The following is a 13144-nucleotide window of genomic DNA, read 5'->3' on the forward strand; positions in this document are numbered from 1 at the left end:
CAGAACTTGTGAGTGCTCCAACACTGGAGGTTTTCAAGAGGAGACCGGACAGCCATTTGACTACAACGGTAAAAGGTCTCCTGCTTGAGCAGGGGGTTGGGCTACAGGACCATCAAGGTCCCCTTCCAGCTCTATTCTGATTCGTTGAATCCCAGCAGTCCAAGTTGCCATTACAACTTTAGGACCCTGTGAGTCTCAGGCAAGAACGGGGGAGGGAGGCAGGTGGATGCCGCAGAGGCTTGGAAGGGATGCAGGGTGGAAGGGCAGCCCAGTGAGGGCCGCAGGTGTGTGCAGGGAAGCCCAGGTGAGCCTGCAGGGGCCACAGACAGCTTGCGGGTGGATGTGCATGATGGGGGATGAGGGCCGTGCTGCTGGGCTGAGCAGTCTTCTCCCGGGGGTTGCTCTGCTGAGAAGCCTGACTGCAGGTCTCCTAATTCCTGGTCCCGGGGGCATCTGGGAACTGTAGTCCAGCCATGGGAAGGAGGCCGCTGGCTGGGGCAAGAGAGAGCTGGAGGACTCCCGGGCGGAGAGAGCCGGGCGCCTGTCTCCCGAAAGGAAAGGCCCCTGCTGGGCCCTGCCTGGAGAAGAGCCCGGGTGGCCAGGCCCGTCTCCCTCCGGCGAGAAGGGAAGCCCCGCAGCTCTTTCAGAAAGTTTGCCTCTCCCCCGTATGGAGGTATGGAGGACATCTGCTGGGTGGGAGGGTAAGGCCTGCGTTATGATTTGTTCTTGGAACTGAAAATAGGCTTTGCCACTTAAAATAAAACCCGTCTTCTCTGGCACCCGGGCTGCTGTGCAAACATTTCTTGACAGAGGGACTCTGAGGAAACGGGCACCTGTCAAGGCTGCGCTTTCATCACCGCTTCCACACTCGGCGCCACGGCTGCCAAAAAGAAAGGTGGCCCCCTCCTCTCCCACGGAGGGACCCCGAGCTGGGTTTCCCAGCTTGGCACAGGCCCCTCCGGCGCCCACCCGGCCCAGAAGCACCCGGTCTCCTCTGCCTTCCTTCCACAAGCTGCAGGGCTGCCAGGCTTTCTTCCATGCCCTGGCCTTCCTCCAAGGGGAGTGGGGGCGGGAGGTGGGGGCGCATGCTGAGTGGGCGGTGGTGGGGGGGCAGATCTTCCATGGCAGGGAGGGGCTTCGAATCCAGGTCTCCCTGGGCTTAGGCCAAGCCCCTCAGCCCCTCCCCAAGGAGGGCCCTTCCGAAGGGACAATCAAGGCCGAGAGCTACGGAGGAACCCTGCCTGCCGTGAAGAGGGGCGCATGAGCAGAACCCCGAGATTCAGCTTCCTAGAGGATCCCCCCTCTTCCATCTTTGCTGATGCTCTCCTCATAAATTCTCGGACCCGATCCCTGACTGAGAAAGCCGCCTTTTCTCCCGTCTCCGGGAATTTCCTCCTCGGTGGAGCTGGGCATCTCTCCGCCTGGGCATCTCCTTACCACGCAACAGGGAAGGAGCTGCCAGGGCGGAGAAAGGGGCAGAGCCCGGTCCCCAGCCGGGAGGGTGTGGCAGTCAGCCTCCTCCTTTCGGACGTGACTTGTCCTTCACTAGCAGGGCATCCAGGCTTATCTCCCAAGTGCTCCGTTTTGTTTTATTTAACACAATTCCTTCCCTCTCTGCCTTCTTCCTCTTCCTTCCTTCCCTTCTCCTTCCCTTCCTTCCCTCCTTCCTCTGAAGGGGGGGGGCAGGAGGAGGTTCAACTTCAAACAACACCAGCAGTCCTTTGCTGACAGCAGGAACAGCAAGCTGAAGGGGATTTTTTTATTTTATTTTATTTTATTTTATTTTAATTTAATTTAATAATTTAATTTCTATACCGCCCTTCTCCCGAAGGACTCAGGGCGGTGAACAGGGCAATACACAATAAAAATCGAATACAAAAATTAAAAAGCCATTAAACATCATGCCCATAAAATCAATACATATTAAAGTTAAAACTAATTTTAAAAACCCAACCCCATCCCGTCAGACCAGGCCAGCTTGTTCGAAAAAGAAAGTTTTGAGATCGCGCCGGAAGGAGCGAAGGTCGGGGGCCATCCGGAGCTCAACCGGTAAGCGGTTCCAAAGGTCTGGCGCGCCCACAGAGAACGCTCTCCCCCTGGGGGTCACCAATCGGCATTCTTTGATCGGAGGCACCCTGAGGAGGCCCTCTCTGTGGAAGCACACTGGACGGAGGGAAGTTGACGCCGGCCGCAGGTGTTGCCGTAGGTAATCCGGACCCATGCCATGAAGGGCTTTGTAAGTCATAACTAACACCTTGAACCTCACCCGGAGAGCAACCGGTAGCCAATGCAGCTCGCGGAGCAAAGGTGTAACATGGGAGTATCGGGAAACTCCCAAGACAACTCGCGCGGCTGCATTCTGCACCAGTTGGAGTCTCCGGGTGGACCTCAAGGGCAGCCCCATGTAGAGAGCATTACAGCAGTCTAGACTTTTAATCCCATTTATATCCCACCCTTCTCCGAAGACTCAGGGTGGCTTACAATCTAAAGCACAAGTCAATGTGCTTAGCAATATGCACAATAGGATACTGTGGCAACCTGGAGGGTTTGGGGTCTTTGCTAGGGTGCAAAAATAGTCCTTCGTGGTCCTTTGGCCAGCCACAGCTCAAGAAAGGCCCTCTCCCCTCTCGTTGCTTGGAGAGCCCACACAAGAGCCAGGGGTCTCCATCCTCCCTCCCCCCCCCCTGCCTGGAAAGAGAGCGCCACTCACTCTGCAGGCAGTCGGCATTCAGCAGGTCTTGGCACTTTTCGTGGCACTTGACCCCACATTCCGTACAGCGCATCCCTTGGCGTGCGATGCCCCACAGGAGCCCCTCGCACTCGTAGCAGTAGGTGGGGGTTGTGGCGGTCCACACCTCAAACTTATGGGGTGTGGTGCAGGAGATGGGGTAGATTAAGGCCTGGAGGGTCTTCTTGTACACGTGTGATTTCTGAAACAAAAAGGGTTCAAGAAAGAAACCCCCTTTTCGCTGGGAGAGGAGAGAAACACCCCCCCACCCCCACCAATCCTGGGGATGTGAGATGGATATACCTGGAGCAGACCCCTATTTGCAAACTACCGGGAGGTTTCTGCAAAGTCCAGCCTGGGTAGGATAACATGCTACCCAGGCTCCCCATGCCACTGCCACAAGTCTTGGCTTATTGAGCCAGGGACTAATCCGACCCCCCCTTAACTCCTTTGGTTCCCCCCCACATGGCTCCCCAGCTCCAAAGGAGGGGCAGGAGTGGGCTCCCATCTTTTAGCAAACATCTCTCCTGAGCACTGTGGTCCCGCATAAAGCAAGAGCCCCAACACGCCCCCCCACTTGCTGTGGGGGCACCCAAAGTGGCTTTTGTATAGCTGAAAGGCTCCCACCCTCGGCTCTGCTCATCTGCCAGGGAGGAAGGGAGGGCAGCACCTGATGCACCTCGGGGACGGCCTCAGAGGACCCCCCTGCCCGTGCTCAGGACCTGACCCCGCCCCTCCGCCAGTCATCTCTTGGCCCAGTTGCTCTCCGGCCTTACCAGCTCCTCGTCCTTGAGAGACGTTCGGGTGGCCATGGCCGAAGTGATGCCCGCCTTCCGCGACTGTACCAGCGACTGGAAAAGGAATCAGTTATTGGGGGCTTCAGAGGGCACACTTCTTTGCATGGGGGGGAGTGTCTCTTGGGCATGGAAGCCCCTCAAGAGAAAACCATCTGAGCCCTCCTACCCTGCCTGCCCCATCCCCTCAGCCCTCAACCCTCAGCCGCCATCACCATTCTCCCCTTCCCCCCCCAAAGGCCCAGGGGAGGATCTCTCGGTTGGAGCTCCAGACCCCCGCCTGGGGGGCCTTCCCCAGCTCTCCCACCCACAGAGGGTCTCTGGGTGGGAAGGAGGGTCCCCTGTCCTGGAGCCCTTGGCTGGACTGGCCATCTGCTGGGAGAGACCGCCCATGCCTGGAGGGCCCCCGGCAGTCCCCCACCCAGGCCCTCTTCCTCCTTCTCCCCCACCCGGGCAAGTCAGCCAGTCCAGTAAGGCAGGCAGGTGCCAAGCAGTCAGCAGGCTGGGAGCAGCGAGGCCGCCAGGGCCAAGTCCCCCATGGGCCAGGAGGCGTAGGGGCCGCAAGCCGCTCCAGGAAAAAGTGTGTGGGGGGGAGCGAGCACCCCTTCGGCGAAGGAAGCTGGGCGTTGCTCTCCGCTTACTTACCATGGCCTGCGGGAGGGAAGCGCCAGCGTCCAAGAGAAGCAGAACACATTAATGCCACCCTGCCCTCAGCTACCGGACCCCAACCGAGGGGGACCCTCGGCAAGCCCCAGGACCAACCCCCAGGGCTTGCAGCCATCCTAGTCCCCTAGAAGGGTAGGCGGAGCCTCCCCACCTCCTATTTGCTTCCCCACAGCTGGAACACTGCCCCCCCCCACCCCGGCTGTTTACCTCTGCCACCTGGAAGTACAGAGGGAAACCTTCCCTCCCCCACGGAAATACGCTCCAAAGGCCCCCTCCCGATCCCATTTTCCTGACATGGGGCTGTTTCTGGCCAATCACCTCTTGTCCCAATTCTCTCCCCCTCCCTGCTTTCACTGGGAGAAGAGGCCGCGGTTGGGGGGGAGGGAGGTATTCTCAAGACACACCCCCCCCCCAAACTAGATGTCTTTTTTAACACGTTTGGTCACAAGAGCTGCTTCTTTGTGGACGAAGGCTCCACTTTCTCACACTCAAAAGAACTCGGGTGGGGGGAAATGAGTTACCCAGGAACAGCAAAGTGGTTCCAGCCCCCCCCCCATCCCGCTGCCCTGCAACCCTGAGGAAAGGGCACGCTGAGCAGTCAACGGAGATGTGGAAGGCCCCAAGGGTGCTTTTCCTTGCTGCCTGCCCCTCTCTTTGCTACTCGAGAGTAGGATGTGGAAGTGCCTTTCCACCCCTCACCCCCACCACCACCCCCCGCAACCAGCAGAACGTCCATCTGTGATCCGGGGAAACTCTGCCGCTATGGTGGCCAGCAACCCATAGCCCAAAGCTTGGGGGGAGGCATGGTGTGACTGAGGGGGTGGGGTCCTCTCACCAGGTCACTGACGAGCGGAAGGGGCTTCTTCTGCCGTAGGTCAGGCATGCTGTCGATGCCGTACAGGCCACCCGCTGGCCTAGAAGCAACAAGGGGGTGGAAGGCGTTAGGGCGGGCAAGGGGGAACGTGGCAGAAACCCCGCCGGATGCTGCCTGGCCATAAAGGGCGCGGGGTGAGTGGGAGAGCCCCGGTGGCATCCAGGAACATCGGCGGCCAAGGCAAGGGAGGACTGGGATATGGCAAGAGCCTTTGTGGGTCTGGACACAGAAAGAGCCTTCAGCCTGCGGCTCTCCAAGGGCCCTCAAGCTGCCTCCCACGGCAAACACACATTGTTAAACCAGGGCCGCTCTCCACTTGCCCCAGAAGAGGCTGGCCGAGCCGTGACCTGCCCAGATTTACCAGGGAGGGAGGGAGGCACAGGGTGTCCCCCAGCTGCCCTTTCAAGACTAAAATGTTGGCATCTTGTAAGATCCCCTCAACGACGCCCCCCCCAACCGTGGTATCCTCCAGAAGCATGAGGGGGGGGGGTCTTCTTTGCCCTCTGCTCAAAATCAACCCTCCTCCCCACCACCCCCACGGCAGCTATATTAAGCTCCTTCCTGCTGATGCCAAACATGAATGGCAGAGGCAGCTCTGGGCTCCTGAGGTCTGTGGGGAGGGCTGGGCCAGAGATCGCCCCCTTCATGCCCTGCCTGGACCAGTCTCAGTCCACGTTGGAGCTGCTGTGCCCCCTCCCTGCCATTCCTTCCCCCCCACCCCCACCCCCCAACAGTTGTGAACAAGCGAATTCAAATGTTGCCGATCAAAGCCATCTGGCTCTATTCAAGTATAGTCACACACGGAAAATCAAACAGCTTGAAAAGGGGGGGGGCTTCTCCGCCTCTCTCCTGGCAGGCCCCCAAGTCACGCTGGAAAGAAGGGGAGTGGGAGCGCTCGGCTGAGGGGGAGCCCGGCTTCGAAAGCAGCAGTGCAGGAAAGATGGAGGAAGGAAGGAAGGAAGGAAGGAAGGAAGGAAGGAAGGAAGGAAGGAAGGAAGGAAGGAAGGAAGGAAGGAAGGAAGGAAGGAAGGAAGGAAGGAAGGAAGCCCCATGGAAAGAGCAGTTCTGTGTAGAGAGAGGAGAGGAGAAAAGAGAGGGAGAGGGAGAGAGAGAGGGAGAGAGAGAGAGAGGGAGAGAGAGAGAGAGAGAGAGGGAGAGGGAGAGAGGGAGAGAGAGAGGGAGAGAGAGAGGGAGAGAGAGAGAGGGACAGAGGGAGGGAGAGAGAGAGAGAGGGACAGAGGGAGGGAGGGAGAAAGAGAGAGGGAGAGAGAGAGGGAGAGAGGGAGAGAGAGAGAGAGAGGGAGAGAGAGAGAGAGAGAGAGGGAGAGAGAGAGAGGGAGAGAGAGAGAGGGAGGGAGAGAGAGGGAGAGGGAGAGGGAGAGAGAGAGGGAGAGAAAGAGAGGGAGGGAGGGAGAGAGAGAGAGAGGGAGAGAGAGGGAGAGAGAGAGGGAGAGAGAGAGAGAGAGAGAGGGAGAGAGAGAGAGGAGGAGAGAGAGAGAGAGAGAGAGAGAGAGAGAGGGAGAGAGAGGGGGAGAGAGAGGGAGAGAGAGAGGGAGAGAGAGAGGGAGAGAGAGAGAGAGGGAGGGAGAGAGAGAGCGCTGCAGGGGCCTCAAAGGCTACTCACCCTCCTTTGAACCATGGAGACGTTGAAGAGTTGCCATCATCCAGATCCTTCAGTGATGGAAAAGAGAAAACGACAGAATTACTTCCCATCCAGCAAGTTGAAGGGATGAACTCAAGGAGGAGGTCCATGCATAAAAACACAGGCAGGTGCTCCCTGGCCAGCGGTCCACAGCAGGAATTGGGGGGGTGGGGGTGGGGCTGATGGGAGACACCGGTGTGGACACGAGGGAAACGCAGCCTGTTCGGTGCAACCGGGGGGGGGGGGAAGGGGAAGGGGAAACTTTCTTGTATAATCTCAGCCTGCCCAGGGCAAACCTTTCACCCAGGTTGGTAAAGACCATGGTGGGGATCCCACATACATCCACCGAAGCCCCCCAGTGGCCCCTTCTTTGCAAAAGGCCCTCACCTCTCCAACCAGTCTCTTGCACCCGCAGCCAGAGCGGCACCTGCAAGCGTCTTTAGGAAGGGCTGTGGGGCGCTGGCAAAGGCCCAGGTGAGCCCTGAGGCCTCACCCAAGATGGTGGAGTCTGGGAGTCCAGGCCTGGGCAGACCCTGAGCCCCAGGGGCTTTATGTGGCAGGCAACAGCCGGGTGATCCAGCAGCCGGTCACCCTCCAGTGCAGCTCCGGACACCCACTCCGAGCAGCAGGAGCACTCCTCTTCATGGTCACGGTCTCTAGCTTCTAGAGAAGAGGGGCTGGAGGGGGCTCCTCCTCTCCCCCCCAGGACCAAGAGGAGGTGCAATTCCCTTCGCTGGGGTGTCCAACCTTAGCAACTCTGAGTTCCATGGACTTCATCTCCCAGAATTCCCCCGCCAGCTTTTCTGGGAGTTGAAGTCCACCAGTCTTAAAGTGGCCAAGTTTGAAGACCCCTGCCCTGCGCAGAGCGTCCGAGCAACATCTGTCTTTTAAAAAAGCAAAGGAATTGCTGCTGCTAAAGAGGAGCTGGCTGGGAAGCTATCGGAAGAGGGTCAGTCAAAGCAACCCCCTCCCCCCCAGTGTGAGCCCCTCCCATACCTACACAGCCAGCTCACAACGGCTCCAGAAATAATGACCGACCCTGCACTGCCTCACTCCTCGTTCCCTATTTTAAGACTTCGCACAACCGTCTCCAAGCGCAAAGGAGACAGGACAGCTAGCAACATAAATCAGCTTTCTTCTCCCTTGGGTGGTGAGGCGCCCCACCCCCACCATTGGAACTCCCCCACCCCCCAATTTGGCCTCCAGCGGTCTAGTCCACCACTGGCTGCAGATCCGCTTGACTTTCTGCTGGACGTAATCTGAGCCACTGCCAACATCTCCATCCCAAAGAGCCAACGGTCTTCACGGCTTCCTTGTACTTGGCCTGACGGGAGATAATCCAATTTGCAGTAAATTAACCCCCCCCCCCCCAGCCTTTCTGGTTTTAAGACCACGGATCCTGCTGGTTTGGCAGCCCACCGATGGCCGCCTTCCAGATATCACTCTGCCCATTTTATGTCCAGCAGGAAAGAGATTCCAGGAAAACAGAAGGATTACCGCTTTGAAAGGTTTTAGCCGCCAGCAAAAAGTCCATCCTTTGATCCAGGAGCTCCCCCCCCCCCGCCAAAGACAGGAGTGAAAAAGACCCTCCCCCATTCATAGCCGAGGCCAAAACATTTGTGCCGGCATTTCTGAGTTTGGCTGGCATTGTTCACTGCAGCACTGCACAAACCCTGGTGTGCCTTTAGCCCTTCAGAAAAGAAAATAATAATAGAGGCAACATAAGCTGAAGCGGCTGGTCTTTCTCCCCACCCACCCCCGTTTCCAGCTGCTCCTTTGTGGCTCCAGTGGCAGACGAACTGGGACATTCTCCCTGGCTTCTCTGGCACCCACAAATGTGGATCTCCTGCAAGTCTCGTTTCCTGGGGAAAACGGGATCGGGGGGGGGCTAAGGAGTACCAAGCCTTACATCAATTCCCGACTGCAAAGAGAACCAAACAAGGAATTTGAAGGATCTCCTACAGAACTGGGCTTTGGGGCATCAGCTGCCTCTGCAAATAAAAGGGGACCTCGGTGCAAATGGCAGCCCCGCTGGGCACTGGGCTGTTTTTGTACCCACGGATTTTCTCACGCCGGAAAGTGAGAAATGCACCCCTCCCCCAGCTGGGTCAAGGGGTTCCGTACAATCCACCTTCTTCAGCCTTTATAAAGAAGCAGCACATGCTTTTGCTCATTTGCCAGAGAGCACTGCAAAGAAACAAGCGCTCTTCTCTCAGACCAGCCATGTTTATATTTCTTTCTTCATTATCTTTAAATAAGGAGCATGTGGTGGTCTTTCCAGCAGATCCCTTCCAGGACGGTGCAGAGAGGCAGGCCGGAAGAGAATCCCCATCTCTACAGGGCCCTGAAGGCCACCTGGCTCCCCCCAGCCTTTCTGTGTCATGCAGCACCCACGTCTTCATTGGGAACTGGGCGGGGGTGTGTGTGTGACCCAGGGATCTCGGCTGGGAATCGGCTCTTGGCTGCTCCTTCAGGCCAAGGCGCCAGGTCGTCTCTCCATGCCTCCAGAAGCCGGCTCATGCCAACCCTCCCCAAACACATCAAGCCTCAGCCAAAGCAACTTGAGGGGACATGCAAGAACGACACACACCAGAGTCAGTCAGAAACACACAAAGGAGAGTCAATAACCTGAAGTTCTCCTCTACTTCTTTCTGCAAAGGAGGAGGAAAAAGCGAGAGAGGAAAGGAGAGTAAACATGGTTAGTAGAACACGTATCGGTTACGGGTGAAGCTTGGCGAGTGGCGCAAACTTGCACAGCCATGTTGCCCCCGACCCCCGGGATGTCAACCCAGAATCCCCCTCTTGGGTGGAGAGGGCCCAGCTGGTGGAATTGCAGTGACCAGGGAGGCTGGCAAGTGGTGGTGGTGGGGGGGGGCCCTGAGATGCTGGGTCCATGTTTTCCATGCGGATTCTGCTTGCCTTTCAGTAAAAACATTCCTTATTGTTGCTTCGCATTACACAAGACAACTTTACTACTGGATAGCAACAAGCAGAACCAAATCCTTTCTCCTCAAAGTGTGAGATCACGACCCAAACCATCCCATTCCCTGACTCTGGACCAGGGATCCCAATAAAGTCCTGGCATGGGGCGAGTCTCCCCACCGGACCCCGTCAGTAACCACAGGGCGAGGCTGGGGGACGGGGGCTTCTTGCAGTATGGAAGTATCCAGGGAGGCAGTGGTGACCCACAGGGGCAGGGGAGGGCAACTCATAACTGAGGACCTGGAGACTTCAACTCCCAGAATTCCCGACCCAGCATGACTGGCTCAGGAATTCTGGGAGTTGAAGTCCAGTGGTCATGAAGTTGCTATAGTTGCTTGGTTTAGGGCAGGGGTAGGCAACCTTGGCGCTTTTATGACTCGGAGACTTCAATTCCCAGAATTCCTGAGCCAGCATAAAAGAGCCAAGGTTGCCTACCCCTGGTTTAGGGTCTGATATCGTAACGAACAGAAAGTCCAAATTGTTGTGTTATGCCTCAACATAAGATCAACCCCTCCCCTCCCCCCGCTCTGCCACCCAGCATTCTGGAAGGGTCTGAAACTGATGTCATTGAGGCTTTGGATCGTGGTTGGATGGCAGTTTATGAGTTGTGAATAGATGTTTTGGCTAGTGCTCTGTTCCACTGGGCCTTCCTGCCCCTCTGGCTACTCTTCTTTGTGTGCAGCTCAAAGTCGATTTTCACAAACTGACTGATTTGATTTTGGTGTCACCCAGCTCCAGACTGACTCTTTTTTTGGGGGGGGGGGTTCTACCTCAAGAATAAAAAAAAACAACAACCTGAAACGGATGTCAAAGTTAGAAGCTCTAAGAATGAACTTTAGCAAACGGTAACCAATCCACGCAAAACTCTTTGGTTTTACCTGCAGAGATCCTGGCCTTCTTCAAACAAAAGTAGCTTGAGAAATAAATCTTTTTCCCAAAGGGCCTATTTGAGGGAAAATGTGGCTCTTCACCCTCTCCAGGGTGGGGATGTTTGGCTGAATATCTATGGAGATTCTCCATCCTCCAGGTCACGGTTGTCCCAAAGATGCTTTTGCAAAAGGCAACGGGACTTTCTTGGGTTTTTTTTTTCCTCGAAGACGTTTCGCTTCTCAACCAAGAAGCTTCTTCAGTTCTGGCTGAATGCTGGGGAATGGAAGAATGACTGCAAGGAGTATAAATCCTTCCATTTCCCACCATTCAGTCAGAACTGAATGCCTCTGAGAGAAAAAAAGCACCTTCGGGACAGCTGTTTGGCTGGTTCTGGCCAGGGCTACATCAAGTTATCTGCTCTCTCTTCCACTTCCTCTCCTTTCCAAATTCCACCTGAACCAGACAACAGAAGACCCCCCCCCCACCTGATCTGTACCAGGGCTGTGACCATCAAGTCCACGAGACCCCCAAACCCAAAGGGGCACCACTAACATGACCAAATACTTCATATACTCCGAGAGCAAATGTGGCTGAGGAAAGTCTTCTGCAAGGAGAAGAATCTGCATCCGTAATAGCAAATTGAAGGATGTACCTTTAGCGTAATGTGGCCTATTGCCAAACCACCCCAGGATGCAATACAGGAGAATACTCGTAGCTCAGAGTTCAACTCTGGGGTACTTGGCCCTCTCTGAGCTTGGCGGTTTTCTTGCAGAGGTTACATTATCCAAACTACTGTGCTAGTCTGATTATGATGATCACAAGCACTGATGACGTTCCCTAGTTGGGTCATGAAACGTCTGCAAGAAAACCACCCTGCTCAGAAAGCACTAAGGACTCGACAGTCCTCCTCCCTCCTCCTCTTCCTTGAAAACCCCTCTCCCTTCTAGCACTGAGGACGTTCCCTAGTTGGGTCATGAAACGTCTGCAAGAAAACAGCCAAGCTCAGAGAGCACACAGGACCCTCAGGATGTGTTTGGCCTGCAACAAGGCAAAGAGGCTATATGACAAACCAGCTGATACTTCAAAAGAGTCTGACCCTGACACAAAGCGGCAAACAGCAGAGAAGCCCTGGCCAGGTGTGGCCCAGGGGAAACACAAAACTTTCGGTGACCACAAAAGGACGAGTTCTCAGCAAAACATCGGAAGGCTCCGAATGCACCAATGTGGGGCAATCGAGCTCTTGGCATTTGGGGGAAAATCCGTGGTGCTTTGGGCCTGCCTCTTCCCTCCACCCGCCCCTGCTCTTCACAGGCTAACTCCCCCCCCACCCCGCCCAATGCAGAGTTTCCCAACTTTGGGGGGAAGAGTTTGTGTTCCAGGTGTCTCGTGGTAGACCTTCCATCATTCTCAGCCAGCAACTCAAATCCAAGTCTTGGTGGAGCAGCCTTGGTGGAGCAGTGGGCTAATGCCTCCTTAAGTAACACCAGCTGCCTGCCATTAGTGCAGGTTCGAGTCCCACCAGGCTCAAGGTTGACTCAGCCTTCCATCCTTCCCAGGTAGGTAAAATGAGGACCCAGATTGTTGGGGGCAATAAGCTGACTTTGTAATAATGCCGCTTGGGGGTGTGTGAAAGCCCTAATAAGCAGGCATATACATAGAATGAAGGCTACTTCTAAGCTTGTAAGCTGCCCTGAGTCTTCGGAGAAGGGCGGGATATAAATGGAATTAAAATAAATAAATAAATAAAAAGTCCGGAAACTGGCCTGACTCAAAAGACACGGAAAGAATCGGCGGGGAAACCAATCCTGCTCTTTTGCGAGGACGACGAGAAAAACGTGCTGTGCCAACCACACACGCCAGCCCCGGTTTCCCCGTCATCCCTAGTCAGTCTTCCCCATGTGGGAAAACGAGCAGGCAGCTGCGAACTCTCCGGGACCAAGCACGGCCCAGCGTGTCCGAGGCTGCAGACATGGCCTGAGGAGATCGGACAGCCTTGAGAGACTAAGTGGCTGCTCTTTACATGTCAGACATCCTGAGGGAGCAAGAGGCTCAGCGGCTCTTTGCTTCTGTGGCTTTTTTAGCAGGGATAACATCTGCCTACGTTCAAGGCTATGGTCTTCCCAGTTGCAATGTATGGCTGTGAAAGCTGGACCATGAAAAAGGCTGAGCGCCAAAGAATTGAGGCCCTTGAACTGTGGTGCTGGAGAAGACTCCTGCGAGTCCCTCGGACTGCAAGGAGATCAAACCGGTCAGTCCTAGAGATCAACGCTGACTGCTCTTTAGGCGGCCAGATCCTGAAGTTGAAACTCAAATACTTTGGCCACCTAATGAGAAGGAAGGACTCACTGGAGAAGAGCCTAATGCTGGGAAAGGTTGAGGGCAAGAGAAGAAGGGGACGACAGAGAAGGAGGTGGCTGGATGGAGTCACTGAAGCAGTAGGCGTGAGCTTAAAGGGACTCCAGAAGATGGTAGAGGACAGAAAGGCCTGGAGGAACATTGTCCATAGGGTCGCGATGGGTCGGACACGACTTCTCAACTAACAACAACAACGTTCAAGAGCTGTGGGATGGGACTCGGACTTCATGGGA

At 55.8% G+C, this 13144-nt stretch overlaps 1 protein-coding gene across 4 annotated transcripts in view; it reads right to left on the bottom strand.

Moving 5' to 3' along the window:
* The window catches only part of UNC13B (unc-13 homolog B), a 163082-nt gene that overhangs the window by 48995 nt on the left and 100943 nt on the right, over window positions 1–13144 (bottom strand). For all 4 annotated transcript variants that reach the window (XM_083356830.1, XM_083356829.1, XM_083356831.1 and 1 more), the window contains 4 exons: window positions 6687–6733; window positions 5024–5102; window positions 3505–3579; window positions 2711–2930 (listed from right to left, as the gene is read on the bottom strand). In XM_083356830.1, coding sequence (XP_083212956.1) covers window positions 2711–2930; window positions 3505–3579; window positions 5024–5102; window positions 6687–6733 — 421 coding nt within the window. The remainder of the gene's footprint in view (window positions 1–2710; window positions 2931–3504; window positions 3580–5023; window positions 5103–6686; window positions 6734–13144) is intronic.

Source organism: Vipera ursinii (assembly GCF_947247035.1).
Source record: "Vipera ursinii genome assembly, chromosome: 2".
Taxonomy (NCBI): Eukaryota; Metazoa; Chordata; class Lepidosauria; order Squamata; family Viperidae; genus Vipera; species Vipera ursinii.